The sequence below is a fragment of the Uncinocarpus reesii genome, genomic scaffold (genome assembly GCF_000003515.1).
Source record: "Uncinocarpus reesii 1704 scaffold_1 genomic scaffold, whole genome shotgun sequence".
NCBI lineage: Eukaryota > Fungi > Ascomycota > Eurotiomycetes > Onygenales > Onygenaceae > Uncinocarpus > Uncinocarpus reesii.
The window spans coordinates 4348818-4376011 of record NW_003052500.1 but is presented as its reverse complement, the minus strand read 5'-3'; the positions used below and the strand labels follow the sequence as shown (position 1 = coordinate 4376011).

General features: G+C 52.2%; 11 protein-coding genes across 11 annotated transcripts in view; 4 read left to right on the top strand and 7 right to left on the bottom strand.

Annotated features, from left to right (window-relative positions):
* UREG_01689 (uncharacterized protein) overlaps positions 1–1448 on the top strand; it is a gene marked incomplete at both ends in the record, with an annotated part of 6468 nt that extends 5020 nt beyond the window's left edge. Inside the window, 2 exons of the mRNA XM_002542127.1 lie at positions 359–1001; positions 1069–1448. Coding sequence (XP_002542173.1) covers positions 359–1001; positions 1069–1448 — 1023 coding nt within the window. The remainder of the gene's footprint in view (positions 1–358; positions 1002–1068) is intronic.
* Positions 1449–1885: 437 nt separating this feature from the next.
* Positions 1886–3643, top strand: UREG_01688 (UTP--glucose-1-phosphate uridylyltransferase; the record flags this gene model as incomplete). The annotated part of the gene is made up of 2 exons (XM_002542126.1): positions 1886–1996; positions 2180–3643. The coding sequence occupies 2 exons, from the start codon at positions 1886–1888 to the stop codon at positions 3641–3643; spliced, it is 1575 nt and encodes a 524-aa protein (XP_002542172.1).
* Positions 3644–4414: 771 nt separating this feature from the next.
* Positions 4415–5149, top strand: UREG_01687 (uncharacterized protein; the record flags this gene model as incomplete). The annotated part of the gene is made up of 1 exon (XM_002542125.1): positions 4415–5149. The coding sequence occupies one exon, from the start codon at positions 4415–4417 to the stop codon at positions 5147–5149; it is 735 nt and encodes a 244-aa protein (XP_002542171.1).
* A 756-nt stretch (positions 5150–5905) lies between these two features.
* On the bottom strand, positions 5906–7703 carry UREG_01686 (uncharacterized protein; the record flags this gene model as incomplete). The annotated part of the gene is made up of 2 exons (XM_002542124.1): positions 5906–7537; positions 7593–7703. 2 exons carry the CDS (start codon positions 7701–7703, stop codon positions 5906–5908), a joined length of 1743 nt encoding a protein of 580 aa, XP_002542170.1.
* Positions 7704–8688: 985 nt separating this feature from the next.
* On the bottom strand, positions 8689–9218 carry UREG_01685 (splicing factor U2AF 23 kDa subunit; the record flags this gene model as incomplete). The annotated part of the gene is made up of 2 exons (XM_002542123.1): positions 8689–9017; positions 9128–9218. 2 exons carry the CDS (start codon positions 9216–9218, stop codon positions 8689–8691), a joined length of 420 nt encoding a protein of 139 aa, XP_002542169.1.
* Positions 9219–9800: 582 nt separating this feature from the next.
* Positions 9801–11446, bottom strand: UREG_01684 (uncharacterized protein; the record flags this gene model as incomplete). The annotated part of the gene is made up of 5 exons (XM_002542122.1): positions 9801–10054; positions 10117–10188; positions 10246–10293; positions 10355–10396; positions 10552–11446. The coding sequence occupies 5 exons, from the start codon at positions 11444–11446 to the stop codon at positions 9801–9803; spliced, it is 1311 nt and encodes a 436-aa protein (XP_002542168.1).
* A 1098-nt stretch (positions 11447–12544) lies between these two features.
* Positions 12545–14966, top strand: UREG_01683 (uncharacterized protein; the record flags this gene model as incomplete). Its single annotated transcript, XM_002542121.1, has 5 exons — positions 12545–12818; positions 12855–13421; positions 13460–13930; positions 13989–14804; positions 14863–14966. The coding sequence occupies 5 exons, from the start codon at positions 12545–12547 to the stop codon at positions 14964–14966; spliced, it is 2232 nt and encodes a 743-aa protein (XP_002542167.1).
* A 112-nt stretch (positions 14967–15078) lies between these two features.
* Positions 15079–16035, bottom strand: UREG_01682 (uncharacterized protein; the record flags this gene model as incomplete). The annotated part of the gene is made up of 1 exon (XM_002542120.1): positions 15079–16035. One exon carries the CDS (start codon positions 16033–16035, stop codon positions 15079–15081), a length of 957 nt encoding a protein of 318 aa, XP_002542166.1.
* A 1186-nt stretch (positions 16036–17221) lies between these two features.
* Positions 17222–18784, bottom strand: UREG_01681 (uncharacterized protein; the record flags this gene model as incomplete). Its single annotated transcript, XM_002542119.1, has 5 exons — positions 17222–17354; positions 17407–17604; positions 17671–18256; positions 18359–18411; positions 18483–18784. 5 exons carry the CDS (start codon positions 18782–18784, stop codon positions 17222–17224), a joined length of 1272 nt encoding a protein of 423 aa, XP_002542165.1.
* A 1594-nt stretch (positions 18785–20378) lies between these two features.
* On the bottom strand, positions 20379–23276 carry UREG_01680 (uncharacterized protein; the record flags this gene model as incomplete). Its single annotated transcript, XM_002542118.1, has 5 exons — positions 20379–20885; positions 20951–21154; positions 21365–21525; positions 21590–21873; positions 21955–23276. The coding sequence occupies 5 exons, from the start codon at positions 23274–23276 to the stop codon at positions 20379–20381; spliced, it is 2478 nt and encodes an 825-aa protein (XP_002542164.1).
* An 822-nt stretch (positions 23277–24098) lies between these two features.
* On the bottom strand, positions 24099–26019 carry UREG_01679 (uncharacterized protein; the record flags this gene model as incomplete). The annotated part of the gene is made up of 4 exons (XM_002542117.1): positions 24099–24490; positions 24530–24581; positions 24631–24843; positions 24898–26019. The coding sequence occupies 4 exons, from the start codon at positions 26017–26019 to the stop codon at positions 24099–24101; spliced, it is 1779 nt and encodes a 592-aa protein (XP_002542163.1).
* Positions 26020–27194: the final 1175 nt, after the last annotated feature.

The window sequence follows — 27194 nt, the reverse complement described above, 5'->3', positions numbered from 1 at the left end:
GATGGGCTGTTTGTATGCTTTTTAATATCTGTTTTAAGGTCCTCCTTTATTTCTTATGGCTGTGGGGGGCGGGCCGTTTGTTTAAAGAATAATGATAGTCTGGGTGTCTTCATATTATCCATGGATATATTTTCCAGGCACAAAGCCGTCGGGGTTCGAGTTTCGCGACGGGCCCCTGATCCCTGAGATAAAAATAGGCGGTGGGTAGCGGCGGCGCCTCCACAAGGCGTTGCCGCCCGTGTTCCCCGCAGCCCCGGCCCCGGCCCCCCCCCAAGGGTCTCTCCAGCTGCGAGCTCCAAAGGCTTCACCCGAGGTAACACGGGCAGGTCTATTATTCTACGATCATGTAGATATATAGTTGTGCAAACCCAAAGCTCTTAGCCCATTAATCAAAACAAGATTAGAAAGAGAGATAACTACAATGGCGGGCGCTCCCTTCACCGTTTCCGCCTCCTCCCTCCAAGGCCTCCGAGACAAAACCATCCTCATCACCGGCGGCTCCTCTGGCATCGGCCTCTCCACCGCCGAACTCTTCCTCTCCCTCTCTCCCAACAACAACATCTCCATCCTCGACCTCTCCCCTCCCCCGTCCACTTCCCCGCTCAGCAGTCCCGAAAATGCCCATCGCGTCCACTTCGCCAAGTGCAACATCACCGTGTGGAAAGAACAGCGCGCGGCCTTTGCCGCTACGATCTCACGCTTCGGGTACCTGGATGCGGTTTTTGTGAATGCGGGTATTGCAGAGTACCGGGACCAGTTCTTTCGGGATGAGTTGGACGAGAGTGGGGGACTGAAGGAGCCGGATCGGAGAGTGTACGATGTGGATCTGGCGGCGGCAAATGATACGGTGAAATTGGGGGTGTATTGGATGCGGAGGACGATTGGGAAGTCAGAGGAAGAGGGAGGGAAGAAGAAAAGGGCGGGGAGCATCGTGATGACGGCGAGTTTGGCAGGCTATTTGGCGAGTGCAGGGGCGCCGTTGTATAGTGCCGCGAAGCATGGTAAGACTCTCTGTTTCTTAGTTTTCTTTTCTTTCTGGGGCTGACATCGATATCTGCAATTTGCCAGGAATTGTCGGATTGATGCGCGCGCTCAAGCACGACGTGGCAACGCTGAATATCGCTGTATCCGTCGTCGCGCCGGCCATCACGGTTACGCCCATCATCGCCGGCCCTGAGCTGCGGAACAATGCGGATCCAGCAGAATGGGCTGCCCAAATGGCCAAAATCGGCGTTCCGATCAACAAGCCAGAAAGCGTAGCATTAGCAGTTGCTCACCTGGTCGATCTGGGCATGAAGGCCAACGGGATGGGGTTGCTTGTGCAAAAGGACCAAATGGTCGATGTTGAACGGGGACTCGCAAAGTCTCGAAGCCAATGGATGAGCCAGGAGATGCTGGATCTGTTCAGAGGCGGGAGAGCAGCGCCATTGTTTGAGAACAAGCTGTGATTTAGTCAGGGGATTGTAGTTTCCAGTTGATTTGATAGTGAAGCTTTCAGACGGACTGTCTTTCCATCAGATAGGAGAAGTAGCCTTCATCAGGAGGCCATCGGCTAGTTGGTTATAAATAGTAGCCCTCTCTAGTTAGTTAACAAGGGGGTGGATCAAGAGCAGTGGACACTTCAATGGTGCAGGGGCAGAGAGGCGGAGCGGGCAGGGAGCAAGTGAAACAAAGAGAAAAGGAGAAGAATTCAAGATGTGTTTATAATATCTGTTGACTGCCAAGTGCAATGCTGTCATCACCGCAACCAAGCTTTCCCTGTTGGCAGCAAGCGACCGGCTCTGCCATCTTGGATTTAACCCGCCGCGCTCCCTGCAATTGAACCGTCTTGCTCTTCCTCTCTCTCTCTCGTCTCTCGTCTACTGCTAATTACATCTCTGCCAACATGGCCAGCAAGGCAATCCCATCGCACCTTCGCGCCCCCAACCCCGATCCTCGCTCCGCTGAGGAAGGCAACTCCTTCGTCAGGCACCATGGCAAGTCGCAATCGCACATGGTGAGTCCAGTGTCTGCTGCTTCCTCCCAGATCACACTGCCCGCCGTCTGCTGGAGCTGGCTCCGTGGTCGAGTGCCGGCCGTATAGCATCTATTGGCACCATCATCATCATCATTAGCTCTATTTATTCTGTCGTTGTCCAACTTTATGGCTGTATCACTTGCTGACTCTGACGACAACCAGGCGTTCGAGCATGCCTCGACCAGCGTCGCCGCTTCGCAGATGCGCAATGCCCTCAATGCCCTCGCAGACACCGTCAAGGACCCCAAGGAGAAGAAGCGCTTCGAGGCCGAGATGGACAACTTCTTCTCCCTCTTCCGCCGCTTCTTGAACGACAAGGCCCGAGGCAATGTCCTCTCCTGGGACCGTATTGCTCCTCCGCAGCCGAGCCAGGTCGTTGAATACAGCGAGCTCAGCAACTCCGCATCCGTCGACTATCTCAAGAAATTGGCCGTCATCAAGCTGAACGGCGGCCTGGGCACCTCCATGGGCTGCGTCGGCCCAAAGTCCGTCATCGAAGTGCGCGAAGGCATGTCTTTCCTCGATCTCTCCGTCCGTCAGATCGAGCACCTCAACCGCACCTACAACGTCAACGTTCCCCTCGTGCTGATGAACTCGTTCAATACCGACGACGACACCCAGTCCATCATTAAGAAATATGAAGGCCATAACATCGATATCATTACGTTTAACCAGTCTCGCTACCCCCGCGTGCTCAAGGACTCTTTGCTCCCAGCGCCCAAGAGCTACTATTCCCCAATCACAGACTGGTACCCTCCCGGCCACGGAGACGTGTTCGAGTCCCTTTACAACTCGGGCACCCTGGACAAGCTGATTGAACGCGGCGTGGAGATTGTCTTCTTGTCCAACGCGGACAACCTGGGAGCAGTGGTCGACATGCGCATTCTGGAGCACATGGTCAAGAAAGAATCCGAGTACATCATGGAACTGACCGACAAGACCAAGGCGGACGTCAAGGGTGGCACCATCATCGACTACGAGGGCAAGGCTCGCCTGCTGGAAATCGCCCAGGTGCCCAAGGAGCATGTGAATGAGTTCAAGTCCATCAAGAAATTCAAGTACTTCAACACCAACAACATCTGGCTGAACCTTCGCGCGATCAAGCGCGTCGTGGAGGAAAACGCCCTTGAGATGGAAATCATTCCCAATGAAAAGTCCATCTCGGCAGACAAGAAGGGAGAGGCTGACATCTCCATCGTCCAATTGGAGACGGCCGTCGGGGCGGCAATCCGTTTCTTCAAGAACGCCCACGGCGTGAACGTTCCCCGTCGCCGCTTCTTGCCCGTCAAGACCTGCTCCGACCTCATGCTGGTCAAGTCGGATCTCTACACTCTCCAGCACGGCCAGCTGGTCATGGATCCCAACCGCTTCGGCGGCGCTCCGCTCATCAAATTGGGAACCGACTTCAAGAAAGTTTCCGACTTCCAGAAGCGTATTTCCAGCATCCCTCGCATCCTCGAGCTCGACCATCTGACCATCAGTGGAGCCGTCAACCTGGGTCGCGGCGTCACTCTCAAGGGAACCGTCATCATCGTGGCTACGGAGGGCAGCACAATCGATATTCCACCCGGCTCCATCCTGGAAAATGTTGTTGTCCAGGGAAGTCTGCGTATCTTGGAGCACTAGACTGCTGCGTGGGTTTGTATTGCTGGAAGCGTTTGCCTACTTTTTTACATCCGGGCTGAGAACATGCACATTTCTTTTCATAGCGTCGTATTTGTCCCAAGCTGCTACAGCGCGTGGAAGTTGCCGTATTGCCTTTTTAATAGTATGGTTAATCAAAAAGGCGTAGAGCTTTAGTACTCTGTACTTTTCAATAGTTACATATGACTTTTCTTCAGCCACGCTGCCTCGTAGTCCCAAGCCCGTCTCTTCCATCCGCAGCGGCTACAGCTCCCCGTTCGAGTCGAGGCAGCCGCCGTTGACTGCCAGCTCTCGTCCCTCGCCACCATCGACATGCATTTATTCTCGCTTCAAGCACGCCAAGGCACTTGCGACGTCATGCTGGGTTCAAAGCACAATGCAAAGAGCAAAGAAAGCCGGCGATGGTGCACCGACTCTTCGTTCCGTCGATCCTGCTGATCATCTTGGATCATGGCCGGAATCGAGCGCTGTGGGGAGATGCTCTCAACGCCCACCGACAGACGGGTGAGAATGTGTTACACAGATCCAGCGAATGGACCGCCGATTTCTTTTGTGTGCGCTTACAAGAGCTATTCTTGTCCTGATCGTAGGCTGTGTGCTTTTATGACCTCATCCAGGCAAGTCCGTTGTCTCGAGGATGCCAAAATGCCTCTTCTATATGAAGGCGGGTGATTCCCGCTTCAGAAGATACACCTGGGATTCTCCATATTGTCTAATTTCTGTTTCTTTTGGCCTTGCAATTGGGAACGAGACATGTTTCCGAGTTATACCCACCTGTGTGCGTTGGTCGTTTTGGCCGTTGTCGTGTGCACTGGCCCTGCTGCTGCGGATGTCTGTGTGGGCGTAACGTGTCGCTCGCCGTATGCAAACTATGATCTGGCGCTGCGGCATCCCAATGCGACGGGGACCTTTGATGTGGATGATCTCTCGCTTGGGCCGAGGAGCGTTCGGCGGCTGGCGGTGAGGGATGATCGCGACGACAATGACCGTGATGATGATGACCGCGATATTGACCGTGATAACGACCGCGACAATGACCGTGATGATGATCGTGACCACGACCGTGATGACGATGGCTACGACGACGGCGACGATGACCGCGACGACCCCGACGACGACAACGAGTGGACCTGGAACACCAAGGTGATGGATGTCAAGGTCGACGCTGACAAGAGCGTGGTGCATAAGCTCTTTGAACTGTATGGCGAAATCGAGATCGACCACGACCGCGACCGGGACGGGGACGACGTGCCCCGGAATGTCTGCGCCGTGGTAATGAAGCCGAAGCAGAGGGACAACGCAAACCTGCGGCGGGGCGATGGCCGCTGTTCGGGCGTGTATCGAGATAATGAGATCCGGGATATGGAGCGGGAGCTGAGGAATGCAGTGGAGCGCGTGCATGCGCGCGGACTCCAGCGCTCGCCCTGTGCAGAGGTGACGGGGCTCGAGGTTGATGTTGCCGGGGGTCAGGAGAACTCACTCTTCTAACTACTAACATCCCCTTTCTCTAAAGACGGGACCTGCTAAAATATCTTTTCTACTAGACATCCTATCTCCCGCCAACGCTACCAGACGCGGCCGGTTCCTCCTCGCCAGATACCTCTTCACCGACTCCCAAAACCCCCACCGCCCAGACGATCGTGAGCCGTATCTAGCCACGTTGAACCAGACGACGCCTATATTCTTGCTCTCGTATCCGTCCTCGAAACCGACACGGAATCAGACTGATGGAGATATGCCGGACCTGGCAGAGACGAGGCTAACATGTGTATGGCCCAGAGCTGTGGCGGAAGGTGGGCAACCCGTTCCCGGGGGCAGTGGTGGTAGCGGACCGGGAGGCAATGGGAATAGCGGCGGTAGTAATGGAGGCGGGAATAGCAGTGGAGCAGTGAGCTTGGTTCAGACCCAGGGCGCAAAGTGGTCGCTGGCACTGGTTGGGCTGGGATGGGCTGCTTTGTGGCATTACTTTTGAGATTGATTGGAAACTATTTGAATGCGTGCGAGTTTTTATCCGTGGAGCCGTTATAATTAACCTATCTAAATTGTATGAACAAAGTGGAATGTCATTTTGAGTTGAGAAGGTCATAAGATTTCAAGCTGCAGAATGCCATGATAAGTTCATGAAACGTCAAATTTAGCGCGAGTGAAGGCATCGAAGTATATATGTGTGAATAAGTCATATTTCTCATATGCAGCGTCAGACCAGAGGCGCGAATTACCATCTGCGAGAAAGGCAAAGCAAGTCTATTCCCACTCAGTTCTATACCTCTTGCCCGGCCCTGGCATAGACTGGTACTTCATACCTCCAGGCTGTGTAAACGGCCGCTCCGCGTTGCCTCTGCTTCGACTCCGCGCTGGCGTCCTCGTTCTCGAACTCCGGCGTGACCGCGATGGCTGCGGCGGTGGTACTGCCTGAAGATAAGGCTCGGGTTCCGCTCTGGGGACGTAGTATCGGGTGTACATACCACCAGGCGGGGTTCTGGAGTGCGAATTGTGCCGTGCAGAGCCACTGGGGCGGGGGCCGGGAGATGTGGGTTCTGACCTGGTATAGTCTGGGTGGATGACGTGGTATTCTTTTGGCTTCGGTCGCATAGTACTCGAGGTGGGGTTGGGGTTGGGGTAGAGAGGCTTGCGGACTGGCGCGGAGGTGGTGCGGGAAAGGTATTCGAACTCGGGAGGTGGATCCATGGGATAACGTTCATGGTGGTCTTGGTGAGAGGAGCGGCGAGCTGACGGCGGTTTGGTTGTCGATGGCATGGGTCTGAATGATCCGTGTTCTGTGTCACTTTCATCTATCGTGGGATCGTAGGCGTAGTAGTATTGGCGGGCGTGCTGAGTCGCTGGGGAATGATGGGATTGCAGGTCTTCTTTGGAGTTTTGCCCTCGCGGCTTGTTGGGTGATTTGCTCCATCGACGTTGGCTGGAAGCTCCGACGTCGTGCGAGTGTCGACGCTGGCTGGGCACTTCAGTGTAATGTAAATGGTGCTGGCAGGGCATTCTTGGTATCGGCGAAGGCAGATCCTCGGAATCTGATGAATCGGACGAATCGGAAGAATCAGTCGCCCTCTGGGACCAGCGAAGCCTGCTAGGAGTACATGAACGGCCCCTTTTATCTTCACGCGGAGGAGACAGGCGGCCACGGCGAAAAGACTGGGAAGATCGGCTCTCTTTAACGGTGTTGCGTGGCTCCTTTTCAAAATATTGTTGCCTTGGCTCTGGGCTCCCGGCTAGAGGCGATGGTTCATCATGCGCTGCGTGGTCGCGCGAGTGAGGAAATGGAGGAGGACTGTCATTCGGAGTCATTCTCACAGGAACGTCCCGGCCGGAACGCCTTTGAGAGAAGTAGTCATGGCGCGCATTATGCCCCAAAGTGTCTTTGGCGTTCGGATGCCGATGAGATTGCTTATCGGGGGAATCGGAACGGCCAGGGAAAATGCCAGTCTTGCTTGCCCAGAAATCGTGCTCGAGCTTTTTGCTCAAGGAGTCGTGCCATTGTACGATCTCTGGGTCGGGTTCCGTTGGGAAGACTGATCGAGAGATCTCCTTCGGGAAAGCTTCGCCAGTCGCTGGATTGATGATATCGAACTTCTTTATGGCTTCTTGCAAGTGGCTGCCATGTTCTTCCGGGCATAATAGCAGTTGGATCGTCTGCCATCGGACAAACCCATGGGGAAGCAATGCTGGGACGGAGGGCGGCTCAAAGGCATCGCAAGTCGGTTGCAGTGAATGAAAGCACCCCAGCTTCTGGTATATAAAGGAAAGTGAAGCAGGAGGCGTCGATAGGAAAATACTATCGTAGTCTCCGCCAACTTTCTTGTAGAACGCCGCGAGCTTGTCGGGAGTGAGATCTCGCGTATGTGACTTTGCTAGATTTGACTGCGCAAAAAGGGTCAGCCAAATTCCTTAGTAGAAGCAGGACTGGTATCATTACTATGAAATTTGCAATCCCTAGACATAGCTGTTCAAACTGGACAGTGGGACTTTTGTCTGGGTTGATCAGATAGTTCCATTGCATCTCTGCCGGGATATCTTTTGATGCCATGGGACTGTACTCGACTAACTCCAGCATTCGGACAATTGACAGCCAGGTTGGCGAACAAGACCAAGGCTTATTTCCTCCCTGCGATTGCTAGTCTATAAGTAGTAAATAGTCATAAATCCAGCGCGTGCTGTTCACGGGTTTGCGGATATCTGACTGGCAAGGCGTTTCGTTGCAGCGCCGACGTCATTGAAGCTGAGGAGATCGGGTGCTAAAGAGAATCCTTGAGCGTAGAAGAGACGAACAGTCGGGATTATGACAATGGGTTCATTCGGGTCGAAATGTGTTTTGCGGCACGGTCTTGCCGTGGAACAAACACCCTGGCCTGGCAGACTGCAGTTGAGGATGCTCAGAAGCCAAAGCCGAAACATTGACCTAATATATGGATCTTTTACCTGCCAAATGCCTGGGAAATCAACGGCCTTGACGATAATCGACCCCTCCATGCGGGAACAGGCGCCTGTCAGCCCAAACGGCGATTCGCTGGCTTGAGGCCTGGCGCTGCAGGGATATGCGCGAGAATCGATGTGCTGCCTAGCGAAGCCTAGAGGCCAAGAGTTCGGGCCTTTGAAAAACGGCTTCACCGTCTGCATGAGAGCGAGGACAAAACACGAACCGATCATGATGGAATGGAAATCAGCGGAGGTCGCTGATCACTGGGAATAAAAGGCAGAAAGGCATCGTCCGACTAGTTACAGAGCTCAAGGGTTGCAGCTCGTCCTCAGACCGCACTTGTCGAGATGCTGGTTCTTTGATTTCGACTGTCTCGACCAATAAGCCGCTCAAGTAGCTACAGGTTAACTAACTGGACACCCTCAGTGCTCTTGAATGAAATATTTCCAGAGAAACCCAACAAGGCGCACAACTCCGTCGCCTGAACGCCTTGCCCAAATACCTTTTGCCCTCTCGGCATCACCGCTGTATTAGACCACGCCATGGAAAAAGGCCCCGGTCCGACCACATAAGATCTGGGTTTCAACGTGCCATTTCAATGTTTCCTTTTACCCGGCTCCGGGCTTGGGCTGCGACTGGCACTCCGTTCATCCCTTCCTCTCATCTTCAGCCATTTCTTCGTTGACAGCTCCAAATCTCTTTCTAGCTCTGCGCTGGGCTCTTTACGGTGTATGAAATTGCAGAATCCACCACGCACGCATCCTTCGCCACTGTTCAACCGACAGCAGGCTTCTCTAAAATCTGTCACGGGTGACAGCTCGCAGTATATGGGTCTCGCAGCGTACCAACGGGAATTCAACGCGTCGCAGGCTTTTTGCGCAGAGTCTTCGTACTTGAATCGCGCGTAGACATTTCCGATTAAATCTATAAGGCGGAGCACATGAGCACTATTGCCAGCTAATCAGAGTGGAGCATCTATGTCGTGTTATGTCACAACATCACGTCATCTAGTTCGCCGTACTGGCACATCTCACACCATAAATCCTCGTAAAATGCATCAAAGTGATTCTGCAGCTGGCTAGGGTTCATCTTGTTCTTGGGATCGAATGCCGGATTGTGGTACATGTTGGGTAGGAGAATGGTTTGAGAATAGGAGGGCTTGACGTGTTTTCGAGAGCAACGGTCGCCATGGCGGCAGGCACCGATTTTATAGTAAAACGAGCAATTGACCTAGCCGGGTGTAAGTGCCTTGCGCTCCAAGCAGAGGAAGCGGGAGGGAGTAACTGACCTTGTCTTGCTCCGTTCCGAAAATGGACGCGAGATAGTTGGCCATTTTTGCAGCAGAATTGATATTAAAGCAGGTGATCAGCGGTCGCCTACAGATAAGTAGCTCCCCCGCGCAGGTCTCAAGCAGCTAAAACGAAGATGAGGCGTGTTTCGAGAGCAGAATCGCAATGTTCAACGAGATTCATTCTTCCTGCAGCTTCCAGTGGCAACGTGCACGTGACACTCCACTGCTGACTAACTAACTAATGATACAAGCTGGACTAAAAATGGCAATGGCAACTTCACCCCCTGAAACCCCCGTCCAAACGAACCGCAATAACAGATTCCACCGCCAACAAACGCACTGCATGGCACGGACAACGTGACGAGTCGCACAGGTAGAGACATATTCTCCCCGTGCGAAGCCCTGAGCTCGGGCTACTAGTAGTCTTCCTCATCGTATCGACGTGCAGACCGACGGAAGACTCTCCTCATTGCGTCCCTGGCCCGTCTGCGAAAATTGAACCCCAATGAACGCCTTTCAAATCCCATATCTCGTGCGTTGAACCCTTCTTCCTTGCGAAGCTCCCTGTACAAGTTGACGATGAGCTCGCGGATGTTCTTGGTCGCTTGGTCGAGCGACTCCCGAGTTGTGCCCACGAGCCTGATGGTGATTCCACCATCGTTTGCCATCTCTATCTCCTCTACTTCATAATTAGCGCTGTCAGTTATGGAATTCGCTTTCTGGGTTTCTTACGATGCACTTCTGCGAGTTGGGCCATTGCTTCAATCAAGGCAGTTCGGCTTCGGACTCGCCCCAACAAGACAGCTGCTGATGTTAGCTGGTCTGCCTCCCCAATCTTTGAGGGTTGCAACGGGCACCTACCTGGCAACTCGCTCAAACATATGTCCTTCCAGAACCCGCCTTGGTGCACTGGGTTCATGCATTATTAGCTGCTCGATTAGAGGTCGTGTTAGGGGATGAGGCTACTCACGCATATCAAATTGCAAGTTCGCCCCAATAACAGCCTCCGCAGCTTCTTCATACCAGGTCACCATGAGCTGGCCGTCACTCTCCTTGAATGCCCATGGATGCGCATATACAAAGCTATTTCCATGGTACTTCCCCGGGACGGCCTGGAAATCAACGACTCTCGTCATTTTATACGGCCCTGCAGCGCAATTGGCATACCCGACAAAAATGCTAGGCTTTTGCGAGGGAACCGTTCCGATGAAGCCCAGCTGTATCGATGTCCGAAAAGGTCTGTGCGAAAGAACGAGCCACTTGAATAGCCGGCAAGCACGGGGACCATCGCATCCATGTCGTGCGTGAACGTATATCCGTTCCAGAATTCGTATAGTTCACGTTGGATCGCGTACCAAATCCCAACACGAGCAAGGTATATATGCTCTCCGAGTTGGCCCCAAAGATAGTACCAAGTGCCGTCTCGGACTGCGCAGAAGGTTCCAAATCCCGGCTGCTGGCGATCGAAAAGCAACTGCCCATGAACAACTCGTCTACTGACCAGCTGCCCTGTCGTCTGTTCAATCTTCACTGGGGCAATTCCGGTTCCATAATAGATTCTCGTCATGGTCCCGTCAATATTCTGCTGCTCGATATACTTCTTATACCATGTCCAGCCGTGGCCAGGTGGCGTCGCCTCGCAGATCCCTCCCTCTGGCTGGAGTATAATGTTGTAGCCTGACTCGCGCTCGAAACTTCTCTCCGTATCGGTTAATTCGACCAGCGGAGCTGGGACTCCCTCTGGCATGTGTGTGACTTCGATCGGGTTCGCTTCCCTATAAACGACAGGAGCACTGGTGTTTGGAATCACACCTATAAACTCGCCATTGTGGCCTTTCTGGATCGTCTCACCAAAGGTAAAGAAGGGCTTGCCGTCAAGGATCGATGACCTTCCGTTTGACTGGTACGCAGCCATTTGGTAGTAGTCACTCACGCTACCGAGAATCTTGAGAGAAGAAACATTTGGTGGTAAGACAGCACGATGGTCCTCAGTCCCGGCGGTGACAATGATATCACCGCAAGGAAGAGAAACCCTTCTCGTGGTATGGATTGGTATACTCATGGTGTATCTGCTTGGGGTCAGCTTGCAGCCTTTTTATAAGGTCTGATTTCATACCTGATGGAAACTTGACTTGTTTCTGTGGCCTTCTACTCTTAGAATGGCTTGCCTTTGACTCCTGAAGAGATTCTTTGGTGCTAAGCTAGAACTCCTAGCTGCAGAGAACCGACGGCTATGCAAGAGCAAAGATAGAGCTGAGAAGGAAGGCTTGTTCTTTCAGGTCTTTCATGTAAGGAAAGATGAAGATCAAATGGAGGGACAGAATTCCCAGACGCGAAAGAAGGTGCTTTGTTTTGGATTCATATCTAGCCACTGCTGCTCACAATATTCTCCCAGTCTCACTTTTTCGCGTGCTCTCTAGCGCCAAAGTGACGGTTAGTCACTATCCTGTTCCGGCAATCCCCTTGAAAGACCATATAAACAGAGCCAACCAACACTCACGTGAGCAGGGTTGGTGGACTGGGAGAACACATTGCAAGCAGCAGCGTCTATGCAATGCTCAAAAAGCAAGGCTTTTGTTCCAGGGTGCTATTTCTGTTGCTTCATATAGTATATACCATGCCATGTTCTACATCTATGATTGAGCCTCTATGAGGTTCTAGAAAAGGGGCTCTCAATTGCGAGGTTAAGATGATATTTGGATTACAACTTTCTACTGGGAAATGTTTCTGGGCTATCCAGACTCAAAATCATATTATCCAACTTCCAAAAGTCCAGCAAACGGGAATCTTTTCCATTCCAGGTTATGAGCAATGCCTAATCAACTTACATTTATCAGGGGGCACCTATAGCTTATTCCATGACCCGACCTTAGACACCATGGTGAAGCCCGTTAGTCCAGCGCTTTAGACCTAATACGATGTCCTTGCAGGCACAGTCGTTGCCCCCTTATGCTATGATACTCTTGTATATCGACGGCGCTCCCACAGCTTGGGCTGGCTTCACCAAATCGGGTAAAGCGCTGGACGCCGAGTTTAGATAAGCAGTATGTCACGTGTACTCTATCGGCCGACTGTTCTTAGTCAGCGACTTAGTCAGCTAGTGACCGTCGGGAAACAAGCGCAAGAGGACGTCAAGCCGGCGGAAAAAAAGATGAGAGACATGGGGCGCGGAAGCAGTATTGCGTGCCAGCTTGTGGTCGGCTATCACGGCGGTCGTGACGGACACGCTGGAATAGCGACCGGGATGGACTCGCGCGTCGGGGTTAAGGAGACTATGCCGGGTTGGAACTTAGGGTCGGGGGATTCCCCGCACTCGGTTTCGGCGCAACACATCCAGTCGATAGACGCGGACGCCGAGCCAGCTCTTTTTATAGCTCCCAGCATCCCTTGTCCCGACATCGTTCACCCTCGTCTTTTCGCACTTAAGGCATCCTGTGAGGGAGCAGTCATAGTGGAATAGTGGTCATCAGGCAGCCAAAATGCTTCCTCCGTTCGATTACTTCCAGCATCGCCGAGCTCGGTAACTTCACCCCTTGCCTTTGGGCATTCTCAAGCTTGTCCATCTCAACAAGAAGCTAATACCACCATCGCGCACAGTGATCTGAAACAGAGAGAACGCGCACAACGTTTTGCAAACCTTCCTGCAGCTTACCACGCTGGATTCACGGCTTTCGACAGGTCGATCATCGATGAGCCAATCGAGGACCTTGTAGAAGGCGTGCAGAGCGGAGCTGTCTCTGCTCGAGCCGTCTTGCAGACATATGGCAAGGTAGCTTTGAACGCTCAAGAGAAAACAAACTGTGTAACGGAATTGCTTCTCCCCGAGGCTGAAAAATGGGCCGATGAGGAGGTCAATTTAAAAGGGCCGCTGGCTGGTATTCCCGTCTCGTTGAAGGATTCTATACAGGTCAAGGGATTCGATACATCGGTAGGGTATACGAGGTATACCGGAAAGCCTGCTACTGAGGATGGAGGATTGGTCAAGTTGCTCAAAGATGCTGGTACGGTGGACTGGAATTTCTCGTCAAGACATTGCGGTATGGTCTCCGAGCTAACAATTGTATTCTACTACTAGGTGCCATTCCTTACGCAAAGACTGCTTTACCGATTACTTTACTGTCCTTTGAGTCTTCGAACCCTTTGTGGGGAGTGTGCCGCAATCCGCACGTCCATGACTACTCTCCTGGAGGCTCCAGCGGTGGCGAAGGTGCTTTGATTGCCCTGGGAGGCCGTATCGGCGTTGGCTCCGACGTCGCCGGTTCTGTTCGTGTGCCGGCTGCTTGGAGCGGAATTTATTCTCTTCGATGCAGTACTGGGCGCTGGCCCAAAGCTGGCGTTAGCACCAGCATGGCTGGTCAAGAAGGGGTACCGAGTGTTTTCAGTCCGATGGCCCGGACATTAGGCGATTTAACTTACTTCACCCGCTCTATCATTCAAATGCAACCATGGAAATATGATACCACGGTCCATCCGATTAGTTGGAGAGATGATGAGGAGAATGATGCGAAGACAAAGAAGCTGAGAATCGGGGTCATGAAATCTGATGGTAGCATCTCCCTAATCATACATCTGATCTTTAACCTGGGCTAACAATCACTGTGCAGGGGTTGTACCGCCCGCCCCTGCTATTGCGCGAGCCATTGATACCACTCGTGCTGCCCTCGCTGCTGCCGGCCACACCCTCGTCGACATTACGCCTCCTCCTACAGCTACCCCATTGATCGGTCTCAACCTTGCCTCTCAACTCCTCAATTCTGATGGCTGTCAAACCTTCAACTCCCACATGCGCACCGGTGAAACTTCCGATCCCGGTGCTGATAAGCTCACCAGATACGCCAACATGTGCCGACCTTTCCGCTACCTCTATTATCTCTACGTCCGCTATATCAAACGAGACAAAGTTTGGGCCTACCTGATGAAAGATTTCGGTCTCAAGACGTCAACCCAGTTATGGAAGCTCGTTGCCCAACGTGAAGCCTACCGCGCGACCTGGCATAACTGGTGGAACGCCAAAGAACAAAGCTATGACTTCATCCTTTGCCCTGTCAACGCCACGCCAGCTCTTCCCCACGGCGCCATGCGAGACGGCTTCAGTTCTTGCGGCTATACTTTCTTATTTAACATGCTAGACTATTCTGCCGGTGTTGTCCCGGTTGGTCATGTCGACAGGACCAAGGACGCACTGGTTACGTCGGATGGTAGACCGGCGAAGAAGAATTCGTACAAACGTATCTTGAAGGAGCTCGGTGCGGATAACACCGTGTCGAGAGGTGCATGGAAGTATTATGATGCCGACGCGATGCACGGCTTGCCTACCGCGGTCCAGATTGTTGGCGGAAGATGGCATGAGGAAAGAGTGCTGGGCTACATGGAAGTGGTAGAAAGGGCCTTGGGGGAGTTTAAGACGCCGAATGGAGACGGTGGGAGGTATAAGCATATCTCTCTTTAAGGCAAATCAACATATATCATGCGCTATAGTATATCCCTCGGCGAGTGAAAGGTGGACCAAGTGCTGTTTGACCCGTGGTACTCGTGGAGTTGTGTCATTACCTTGGCCTGATTTCGAGCTAGCGAGAAGTTGAGGGCTTGAAGACTTTCGGGTTAGGCTTTTTGTCCAACAGTCTGGCCCACTCCATGTATAAACATAAATAAACATCCAAAATGAAATATATCCGCAGATGTAGCAATTCATTCCTAGCGCCTCAAAGTGCCATAAGACCCGTCTCGTGTCTCATCCGCCGTACCGGCTAGTAGTCTTTCAGTCTCAGAAATATCACAAACCCCTGTTCCCAAAGACTTCCTTGTCCTCCACCAAACAAACCACACCAGTACCACACCGGCCACAGCCCCAGCGATCGTCAGCCCAACATTCACCGGCACGGGGTTTCCTCCCAAAGATTTCATTGTCAAGATATCTAGGTAGCTCTGGAAAAAATTCCCTAGGCCCGCGAGGAAGATGACCAATCCATACACCCTTCCAAACGTTTGAAATCCAAATATTTTCGCCGCGTAGTCCGAAATCGTAGTGTAAAAATATGGTCGGTAGAGCACGAAGAGAGCAATGTTGGCGTATGCGGCAAATAGGCTATGAGATATGCAGCCTAGAACTCCGATGAGAGTAGCTCCAGTCACGAGGAGAGTGAGAATGCTGGATAGAGCTGTTTGGTCAAGGATGATCCCGATGAAGGGGATGGAGATAAGACCACCGAGTGGGAGGAAGAAGTCGAAGAGGTGATTTAGCTTCCTTGCTTGCTCGGGGGATGAAAGAAGGTATTCGTACTGGGGGCGGATGGTGGAGATAAAGTAATTCATGCGGAGCATTTGAATGACGGTGAAAAGGGAGATGAGGATAAACCACGGAGAACGGATTTGTTGGAAAGACGAATGTGTATGCATCGTTCCCCAAGTTGGGTCGGTTTTGATTGCGGAACTGGACGGCTCATCAGAGTTCGATTTGTCGTTCTGGTCATCGACAAGGCTTCTGATCTTCGAAATCAGGCGCTGATAACGAGGAGATACGTCCTCCGGGTTAAATCCTTGGATATGTGCGGAGGCATCTCCGTCCGCATAACCATCCTCTGCTAGCGTCTCTTCAGCGTGTTGGAAGAGTTCCCTCACGGTGCTATACGACCGCGACGGCATCAACAGCATTTGGGACGCAAAGATGAATCCCGGAACGAGCAAATAAAACAGGAACAAGCGCTTGACAGTGAAAACGTCGCTAGCCCTTCGATGTAATAGACGAAATAGCAAGAATACTGCACTTGAGGAGTCGAATGCGCCAGTCAACATTGATAAAATAAGTCCAGAATGGTTTGGAAACGTATTTGAGAGATGAAAGGCCGATATGAACACAAACGGGCCCCCCAGAGCAAGCAACAGGTAGCCCGTTATATGCCCATCGTAGGGAAAATGGGTGGGACTGGCGAAGAGCAGAGCACCAAGGGCAATGCAGATGCTGCCGATGGTCCCTGTGACTCGCGGACCGCATGAATCAAGTATTCTCCCAACCGGCAGCGCGCAAAGGTTGGTTACAACGGCTGCGACGGAAAACATGAGGTTCAACCTAAAGGCCAGTCAGACGGTTGTTTATCGACCCGATTGATGAAGCAGTGGGAGGCACGAACCGGAATTCTTGTCCATAGCAAACGTCCACTCCTTCATCAAGCTCCTCTTTCGTGCAGCGATTCCTGTAAACGCCTTCGCTTATGAGCACTGGCTTGAGTGCGGCATAGCCAAAGATGATGCCTGCAGCCAGGAGGCAATAGGCTACGGCGACGCATATTTGTACTGGACGTTCTCATGTCAGAAATCAACGGTATAACCTGCTGGGAATCAGAATAGAAGCTCCCACCTATTTTTCTCCATTTGCTAACATCATATGCACCCAATATTTCTGTGTTTTTCCATGTCCGGCATCTCGTGAGCATGGTGCTTCTGGTGTTAGAGCGGCACTGTCTTCATCGGTTCGACCAAGCAGGCTCGAAGATCGTGTGCTCTCTTCAAAGATTCCTTTTGTAACTGGCGGTTGGCAGTGGTTATTTGCTCTGACAGGATCCAGCCTGGAGTATTAATCCTTTAAAAGTTGCTTTCATTCGGACTCTCAATACTTGTTCCGAGATGGTTGGAACTTGATTAACTAGTTAACTATTTCACCAGGAAAAGCGGCAACAACTTGAGAGATGACAATACATGGAAGCAAAGATTGAGCATCGTCGTCAATTGGCATTTATCATTTCATATCGAGTACACAAACGGCTCCAAGGCCGATATATATATAAAAGTGTCGTGGAGTTACAAATTAGGTAATCAAAACGGTCGTCAACTACATCGATTCTCACAGAGAAACGGACTTGGGCTTGGGCAACGGCGGAAGCATTTTGAGATCCGCAAACTCCTCGAGCACCTTTCGCATGGATTCTACAGTGTCGACCGTCCCGAAGAACCCGAGTTTGTGCGCTTTGTCCATGCTGTTTGAATCAGCCATGCATCCGCCAGACGACGCAAAAGAGCTGGACTTACTTGAACTGGAGCGCGGTGACGCCGAGGAGAGCACTGTCCGCGAAGCCAAAGATTCTCGCGCGATCCTGCTCGTTGCTGATGGGGTCTGATTCAAGGTTGTATTCCTTCATGAGCGCTTTCCACGCTACTTGGACTTCTGGCTGACCCGCCCACTCTGTCAGGGTATAGCGATAGCGATGCGTTCCTCGTGGACCGAATCTACCACTCGCGATCAGCTATTGTAATTGATAACAGGGCTTGTGATCCGCAACAACGTAAACTCACCCTCGTGGCGGCGGTTCGTATGCAGTTTGCATCGTGTTGTACGCGACATTCTCGTCCGGAAGCTCACATCCAACCCCGTACCACTTCGCGAGCTGGATCCAGAACTTACCAAAACTAAACGGGCTGCCGTCACTGGCGTTGAAGGCTTCATTTGCGGCTTTGGGGTCCAACACCGCCCATTCCTCAATATAAGCGTTCATCATAGCCGTCGACAAATCTACTACTGCGTGGAAAGAGGTGATATCGCCCGGATACACCAATGGCTTTCCCAGATAGGACTGAACGGCAGCAAACACCCCTAATGGATATGCCAGGTTCATTGCAGCATCTTTTACTGCACCCAGAATGTAGGATGGTCTGACAACGTTCCATCCGGCGCCCGTCTGCCTGCAGTACTCAAACAACATATCTTCCTGGGGATAATAAAAATTTGGCTCAAGTGTGACTCGCGGGTCAGATTCATGCTGCGGATTGATTGTGGGTCCTAAATGGATGCCATAGTTCTTTGCGCCGGTTTGGAGCATGAACCTCTTTGGCGTGATAGCTGCTTGCTTCAAAGCGTCCAAAAACCTTCGTAGAAGCGCTCCTATAATCAAGACCATCAGCACAGGCCAAGGACCAATTCAGATATGGGAGCAGAATTTGATACCGTTTACTTTCGACATTTCGTCTGCGTCAGACCACAAACCGCCACCCTCCTTGGGCTCGGTCTGCACATACGCAAAGAAGAAAATATAATCCCTAAGTATCAGAACTATCAGTTGCGACTCTCCTCCAGCCATGCTTGATTCTTTGCCGGGATGTAAACATACGCTTTCACTCCATGCTTCTTCATGGTTTCGGCCAACTCTTCCGGCGAGCTGTTTAGGAAATCCAACGGGATGTGATGGACTTTTGTTTTCCATTTTCTCGGTACCGCAGGTGGCCTCCGCGACATTGCATAGATGGTGGTCCATCGCTCAGGAGACTCGGCAAGGACTCGAATCATATGGTCGCCGGAGATGCCATTTGCGCCGGTGACGATGGCCGTCAGGCCTTTGATTGACTCGGGAAAGACGGGAAGGCCATGATATATGCCTTTGGTCTGAACGGCTGAAGAGGCGGAGGCTGGCATGATGGACCGGGATATCAGAGATATCAGCTTTTTATAGGAGCTGTGTAGGCAATACCATCGTCGGGGATTAAGGCACACGAGTGCCAACAACGATTATATAGCAAGCAGTATTTACTAGTACAGGCGCCCAGCCGGTTCAAGACGCTGAGGGGTCTCTGCGGAGAATGCTTTAAATATGTATCTACCTAGGTAACGGGTATGATCTAGCGCCATATCAATGCCTTCGCGGGGGCAGAACCCCCTCTTCATCTCCTCCCGCGCTCACCATTTGCCTTTCACGGCCGGCAGTGCGCTTCTGAGTGCAGTGCCTGTTCCTTTCTCTAAAAAAGGTATTCGGAGCAACAAGGCTAGCGCGGTGGCACGTCAACACGGCTTGGTGACCAACAAAGAGGCCAGCCCGCGCACCACGTTTAGTAACTAGCTACATAGCTACCTCCCTAGCTGTCTCTGCCCATGACGTCCTGGGCCGAAGCAGCCAACGAAGTGAGACTCGTGAACCCGCCGCCATTGCGGAGAGCATCTATCACGCGTCATCCAGCCCAGTTCCGAATCCAGAGCTTGTTGCGACATTTTCTTTTCGTCGTCATCTTCCTCTTCTTACTTCCCACCGGAGTTCGGGGGCGGAACTGCACCTGGCGGATAGCGATTGGAGCCATCAACTGGCCGGGCCAAATGAATTTGCCATCAGTCAATACGGGGATCCTTCCCAGGACCGGGTTTCCTTTTGAGGGTTGTCAAATATGCCTCATCTCGAGCCTGAAAAGACGGGTTGGTTTCAGTTAGCGCCATCGAAAAGTATGGAAAGCTCCTGTACAATCCCAGGCCCGTACAACGATATCAAGATACATTAATCAGCAGGCAATATTGCCGACGGTCGACACATTCGTTAACCGAACCGTGATCGTTGAAAAGAGGCAACTGGCTATATGCTTATCCAGCCTGCTCCGGTCCATATGCGCGTCAAATTCCGCCTCTTGACAATTTCACCAAGCGGAGGATTTTCAAAGGTATCACAAAATATGCATGACCTCGCGGTGCTTTCATCCCGATGCAAACAGCGCTCATCCTTGTGCGGTGCATTTTGCAACGGCCTCGCCTGTCCACGCTTCTCATGCAACGTCCAATCTGCGGAATGGTGAGGACGGTGCCATATCATTGGGCAGCGCAGTTTTGTGGCGAGCGCTTGTATGCAATCGTGGGTAGACGGGATGGGCGGTATGAATTCTTATCCAGATGGCGTTGGGGAAGCCCTCGGCCTGCTTCCTTTGCTGCGAGGACCATGCAAGGACCATGCACTTCGAGGCCCGATTTTCTGATACGTCCCATTTCCTGAGTTCCAGGGTAATTCGATATTCTTAGCTCCACGGATATCCAAATGTTCTGTGCTCCAAGAATACTCTTGACTACGACTTGAGATGATACTGTCACACAAAGAAATGTGTACATCAACCATTATCTTTTAAGAGGTTATATCCAACCATTCGGACAGTTCGAAAGTAGCCTAAGAATGGAAGCCAAAATTTACAACTTTTCCGGTTGCGATCAGCAAAACAACCCCCAGAGACCACAGTTTTACGCGTTTGACATGTCCAAGCTAAAAAGACTTATCGCTAAAGTCGAATGGGAATGGAAAGAAGTCATCGTCCCAAACATTCCCCTGGAAAGCTAGCGCAAGATTGAGATCTGCATCTGGCATGAAGCCTTGCGTCCAAAGATCTTGCTGTTGAACGACTCCATCCATGGCATCCGGTACTTGCCCAAATGCCTGATGCTGGCTAAACGCTGGCTGGTATTCGGTGGTCATGGGCGGCTGGGATGGCGGGATATGCGAGAGTCCCATTTGTTGATTAATGAACGGGGTTATCAGAGCCCCGGGAGGGGCAGTGGTAGACGCGTCGTGAGCGACCTGCGTGGTAGTGGGGATTTGATCGACAGGCGCAGCACCAGCGCTCGGATGGACGGTTATTGCTTGATTCGGCTGTGGAATCGGAACTGCCTGGATTTTGCTACTTCTTTCGAGCTCCGATGCAGCGTCTTGTGGGCCGCCTGTCGCTACTTCACTCAGAACATCCAAGGGCGTGGGTGCAGCGGCGGTGGACGGCTATAACCCAAACAGCTATTAGTATACTTGGGCCTTGTCATAGCATCGGGGAAATCAGTCTCTACCTTGCCATGCACACTGATTTCCTTCACGGAGTCGCAATCCGCATCACCCGAGTCTTTCGCCTTGAAGAAGGAGGGAACGATCAAGGGCTGCCGCTTGTCTTTGCTCCTCCTATGCCAGCTTTTCAGCATGGCCATCATCAGAGCGAACTTTGCCCCCAGACGTCCCCCGTCTGTATCGGCACATGCCCGCAGGTGGTGAATCAGCTTGTCAAGGAAAAAGTCAACTTTGAAATCTGCTGGATTGAATATATGGCTGAGGCGGCTTCCTGAGGAAATAGCCAACGAAAACAATTTGGTCAGTGCGACTGATGCGTACGCCGTACGGACAAAATGGATGGTTGGAAGGCACATTAGGTCCCGGTGTTCGATAGAACAAAATAATTGAAATGCTTTGTGAATCGACGTCAAACACACCGTCAGGGCATCGACATGGGCCGCGGTTCCCAAATCAACCTGGCGCTCTTCTCCGATAGCCCCTATAAATGGCGGCTTGAAGTCATCGATGTTGTGGTCAACATGCATACCAATTTCGTGCATGTAGACGTTTAATACATTTTCATAGTGTTCCATTACAGCTATACAGTCTTGTCAGCTTTGATATTTGATACGAGGTACATTGAACAGAATAACCGGACTTACGGGTATAAATATCAGACGGAACTTCTCTACGCCAATCTTCTAGCTGTCGTTCAAATCCCTTCAAGGCGTATTGAATTTTTGGATCGGTTATATTTACGCTGATTGTAGGATCATCCATTGAAAAATGAAAACATATGTCCTCCCCGATATGTGCTAGTTTTACCCATTGAATTATAGTTTGATCGGACGGCAGCGCATCTGGGTCGCTCTCGAGCATCTCGATTGACTCGGCATTGTAGGATTGCCAGCGGATGAAGAGCGGCCGTCTTAAAGACATCGAGGCACTGCACAGGTCAGTACTCCTGAGGGATAAAAGAGCGGACATGCGTGCCAGGAAGGAATCACGGAATTAACATAGAACGTACTTAACAGCCATAGTATAGCATCCCAGCCATGCCCTTCTGGCTTCAAGCGACTTGGGGTCCACCATGGGGGCTTTATTCCCAAAGACTTCCTTCCACATTACCAAAGTTTTGGAGTTCGCTTTTGTCTTTCGATTCATCCCAATGTCCACGCCCATTACGGCTGCGGTATGGACGAATTGATAAAACTTAAGCTCCTCGAAATGGTCAGGAGGAAGGTACCAAATAGTCGCTACGAGGAGGGCCTGAATCAGTTCCAGTGACTTTTCCCCTCGCACAAGAACGCGGTCGGCGAAGATCCGGTGGGTTTCATTCTGAAATGGTACCTGTAATTGAGGGCGAAATGGGCCGATGGATACAGATAGGATCGATAGGAAAAGAACAGGCTTCGTGCGTCGAACATCCGACATTGGCGTGCCAGGAGGAAACACGATAAACGGAGCAGACGGAGCCATATTGTTCACGTACCGCTCAAAGGCCTTGGTTGCAGTTTCCACGTCAATGATTCCTCTATCGATGACATCTCTGTATTCATTCTCGCTTTTGGTTTGCGTAATACCTTCCAGCGACGAGCACAATTGTGGCCATTCTTCGTCACCACGTCGACCCAACCGTCCAGTAGGCGCAGTAGGCCCATCTTCGGACGGGCTATGCTGTCGTGCTGATAAGGGGGTGATGATAGGATTCACAAAAGTCCTCTTCAATTCCCCGCTGTAGTGTCTCTTCGCCCCAGCAAAAGCCCTGGGAGAAGATTGCGACGCTCCATTTCTTCGCGCGGACGAGTTCTCACGCGATGGAAACTGCCCCGACCAATTCTCACTGCGCACCTCTTGTTCCGGCGTCTGAGGCAACGGTGAAGCCAGCAGATCACCGGCCGAAACCTGCGCTCTCGACGCGTGCAAGCTGGCAGTCAAAGCATCAATCTTCCTCTCCAACTCCGCCACACGGTTATCTGCCTTCTTCTGTCGTTTGCGGGTGGGCACCGTGACCACACAGCGACGCATCGCCTTTGCACATCTCTTGCAGGATCCATCTGGATGGCCTGGGTCAGGGTCGCACCGAACTTTGAGCTGTCGACAGGCCTCGCAGGCTCGCGGGCGTTTTAAATCAGCAAGGGGATCAGAAGGGGGCGTGACGTCCGCTTCCTGCGGGGTGGGAATCGACCCAGGCGCATCTCTTGGGACGGCCCCGTTGTCGGTCCCTGGTTGCCCAGAATAATGCGAATGGGGCGACTGGGGGCGGCTGTGGTGAACGGGAGCTTGCGGGGCAGAAGCGGATGACGAGGTGGATTGTGTAGCTGGCCGGGGATGGCGGTCAATCTCCATCTACAACAAAGGGAAGATGGAAGCCCATGCAATATAAAGGACGGTCGTCGCACGGATGATTGCGTTTGCCGTGGATGGCCTTGCTGTCGGCGACGCGGGCGACAGTCCTTCGGTCGAGGCTCGGAACACGGTGATGTCGGCGCGCCGATGGCACAATCACCCCGATCTTGCAGAGAAAAGCTATTTAGGCTCCCGCAAAGGATTCTTGATGCGAATTTGCAACGAAGACAAATATTTCCGTTTGGGACTGCTGGAGAACTGGGGGAGCAGAGCAAGGGCGTCGGTCTAGGCAGAATCATTGTTGTTGAGCTGACGGACCCTTGCTGGAGGAGCTAAACCGCCAACTCCACCGACCAAACAGACATGCGAGCCTGACAACGGGGAGTTCCGATCCATCTTCATCAGGTCCCTAGGAACGGGTTGGGCAGCGTTGTAAGGGAGTATGTATGTGTACGGACTGGCGATGACACAGGCCTAACTAGATAGATCCTCCAAAGGACCTGTGAATCCATATTTCGGCTTGAAATGTGATATACAGCCCCCAACAATGCCAAACGAGCAATAGCAAATACATGACAGAAACCGCCCCAGGCCAGCTCGAATTCGCCCTTGCCCCAATAACGAAAACGCCTGGTCCAAGACGCCAAAGCGGCCACCCATATTCGGCGCAAAACTCCTGCTAATCCAGCCAATGCCAACTGCGCTGGAATTTTCCTCTCCGGCAAAGGTACGCCCCAAAAGAACAGCAACCACGGCACAAAATCAAATAGAAAGAAACATCCAGAGCGACCCTGATGCGGCCGGCCTCGGTGGCCCAGAGCTCTAAGTCAAAACCTTATGCAACGGACACTCTTCTTTGCGCCTGAACCACCCGGTTATGCACGACTTGTGAAACTTGCAGAAACACAGCAAGCGCGTCAATTCAGCCCCAACCTCGTACTCCTCCATGCAAATGGTACATTCTTGCGGCGCGCCATCCTCACTGAGACAATCCTTCTCCGTGGCCTTGAAATGGACCATCTGAGCGTTGCCGCTAGGCGAGTCTGAGCTTTCTCCGTTGCTGCTGGTATGGCTCTGGATGCAGACGCGGACATGAGCTTCACGCGCTTCTTCGTCCCCGGAAAGTGTCCTGTTGCAAATCGGACAAAGATCGGGTTCGAATTCAGGGTGGGCTTGTTGAGGCCAAGGGGGGTTAGGAAGGGGACGGTCTGGGCCTATTCTCGACGGGCCATGGTGTGAGCGCGACGACGTACGATTGCGGAACAAAGAATTAACACTTATGTAACCCAGCTCCGGATGAGAACCCTATGTACACAAGCAGCAGGTTAGCTAACACTCAACACCTCAAACGTACCCGAGAGTGAATGCTTACCGGATCGTTGGCGGTGAGCGGAGGGTATGTTGGAATGGACGGATGTTGACCCATGCTCTGAGGTAGCCTCTGTCGAGATCGAACCCCGGAAGCTACGGGAGGAAGGGTATAATCGAATGCGCCGTACAGGGGTAGCTGGTCGTTTCGAATACCTGTTTGCCCTGCACGATGCAGTTCGGGCGATTCGGCTTGGGACTGCTTATGAGAATCAGCATAATATTAACGATACAACGGGGAAGCAACGCGTACCGCTCCCCCGCGGCTCCTATGCCGTCGGAACTCGCGGGTTGCGTCAACGTCAACTAGGGAGGTTGATCCAAGAGACGCAGAAGGTCTATGGAAAGACGGCAAGTGATTGTACAGCTCTGAACTGCCCATGGACGACGAGAATAGCGGAGGGGGATGCCTCAAGCTTGCTGCTCCAGACGGGCTGGAGTGTCCAGAGGATCCTACAACGCTGTATCGACGAGGAGGTTCTGGGTTCGGATCCGGAACGCATGGGTTACAAAGGCGAACTTCCTCTCCTCCACCCAGAGCTGGATTTGAAGGTTGAGTTTGTCGTCCGGGAGCCCGGGAGGGGGTACCAGTTCTGATAGCATCGTCCTCTCCATCAATAAGGTTTATGACTTGTGCGTTTGGTGGTGTCGGCCGTGGATTTGTAGACGATGAAGTCCGCGACTCTGGCGGGCGTACGATAAACTGCCGTGGGATGGTGATTCTGTGAGGCGAGCATGAAGCGCAAACTACCCGTCCGCATTTCCGGCAGTGGTGCTTTCGACACCAAAAACTGAACGTCAGCCCGCAAATTGGACACTGCGATACTTCCGAGTCAGGCTGCCACTTTGGAAGTTGGTAATCTGTAAAGCTCCTCTCTCGATGGCGTAAAGAGTTCAGCTGGCGAGCTGCTGTCGACGAGGTTCGTAGCGTAGTAGTACTGACGGCGTCATCAGACCGTGTCTCCAAAAGCCCATGATTGCCTCGTCTCCGGGAAGAGCTTCCAGCTCCGGAGCTCCGGACTCTCTCTGCTCCAGTCTCGCTAGCAGCACTTCCTAACCTCCGCTTGCGGCTGGTCTCCCTCAGACAACTCCCACTATTATTTGAGCTATTCGCTGCCTGCCTGCCGGGCGACTGCTCTCGTAAGAACTCTGGCCATGTTTGACCATGCGGATCGGATTCCTGTGAGCTTACACGAATTCCACGCCCGGTTCTCGAAGGCTGAGGCTCCGGACTGTCGCCAGTCAAGTCCACCACGGGGATTATGGGCGTGCTCAAACTGCCAGTGGAGGCAGGGTCCCCAGCTGCGCGAGCGGTTTGACCAACAGCTCTGGGGTTATTCTTAGAATTCGAAGGGGCCGTTGTCGGAGGTGGCATTAGGTCGGGGTAGGAAGATGTTGTCGTCGTCGTTGTGCTGGTTGTCAAGTCAAGCGGGGAGCGGAGGTGCGAATTTAGCAACCGAATACCTTCAGCGGGAGACGAGATCAACCTCCGTCGTTTAGACGAAGAGTCGGCATTTGTTCCCCTGTGAGGAAAGTCCAGGTTCGATCGCAGAGCACGTTGATCAAGCGTCAACTCGTCCGCTGCTTTTGCGCTCCTCGTGCAGAGCGGCGGCGCGGGGAGCAAATGGTCGGTCGGTTCGGGGGGAGGGGAACGAAGCGGCTGAAGGAAGAAAGAAGAGCACCGGCAAAGTCACTATCTCACGAAGTCAGGTCAGCGATCAGTGCTTTGGTCACCCGCTGCAGTATGTTCTGTTCACAAAGCCAGAGGGGTCGAGTGTACCAGCTGTTTCACCAATAGTTATTAGGCTTCCCGGTGCTAAAACACGGGTCGCCACCAAGGTCAACTTTCTCCCGGAGAAATCCCTTTTAGCAGAAACTGTGTGCTGTATATAGTTTGGCTTTGGAGCAAGGCTCCGACAATAAATCGGGTCGGGATGAACGGTTGTGGTGAAGATGGACACAAAACGAAGAATAGGGCCATTTAGATAGTTAACTAGCTATGCATCCCCCTCCGCCATCAAGAGCCCACGATTCGCCCAACGATGGATTTTGGGACTGGCTACGTTCGAGTGCGCTGGTTTGTGCTCCCGTAGCATTCGAGTCGGGAATCCCTATTAATAGGATAGTCATGTTACTAGCATCTCGAGACAACGCATGGACTGATTTTTTTCCGTTATTAATAAAGCTATAAATCAGTAACTGCTCTTCATACATGAAGTAGTCATAGTTGTTGACCATCGCTGAACTATTTATACAACAGAGGAAGTATGTCGTAAATACTAGAGGCGCGAGCAAGATGAAAAAGCAATCCTGAATCGTAAACCCGCTTTCCCTTTCTATGAAGTCGAAACAAGAGGATGAAAGACGTGTTAAGAGATTATTCCAGGGCCATAACCCATCCAACACCAAAGTAACAAGAGAACGCCCCGGTCGAAGACAACATGTCGCTGGCTGAGGTGCTTTTTATGAAAAAAAGAAATTCGTTCTTTCATGAGGCAAAGCCAGTATGACTGACGCCCCGAAACACAATCAAATGGGTTTGCCATACAG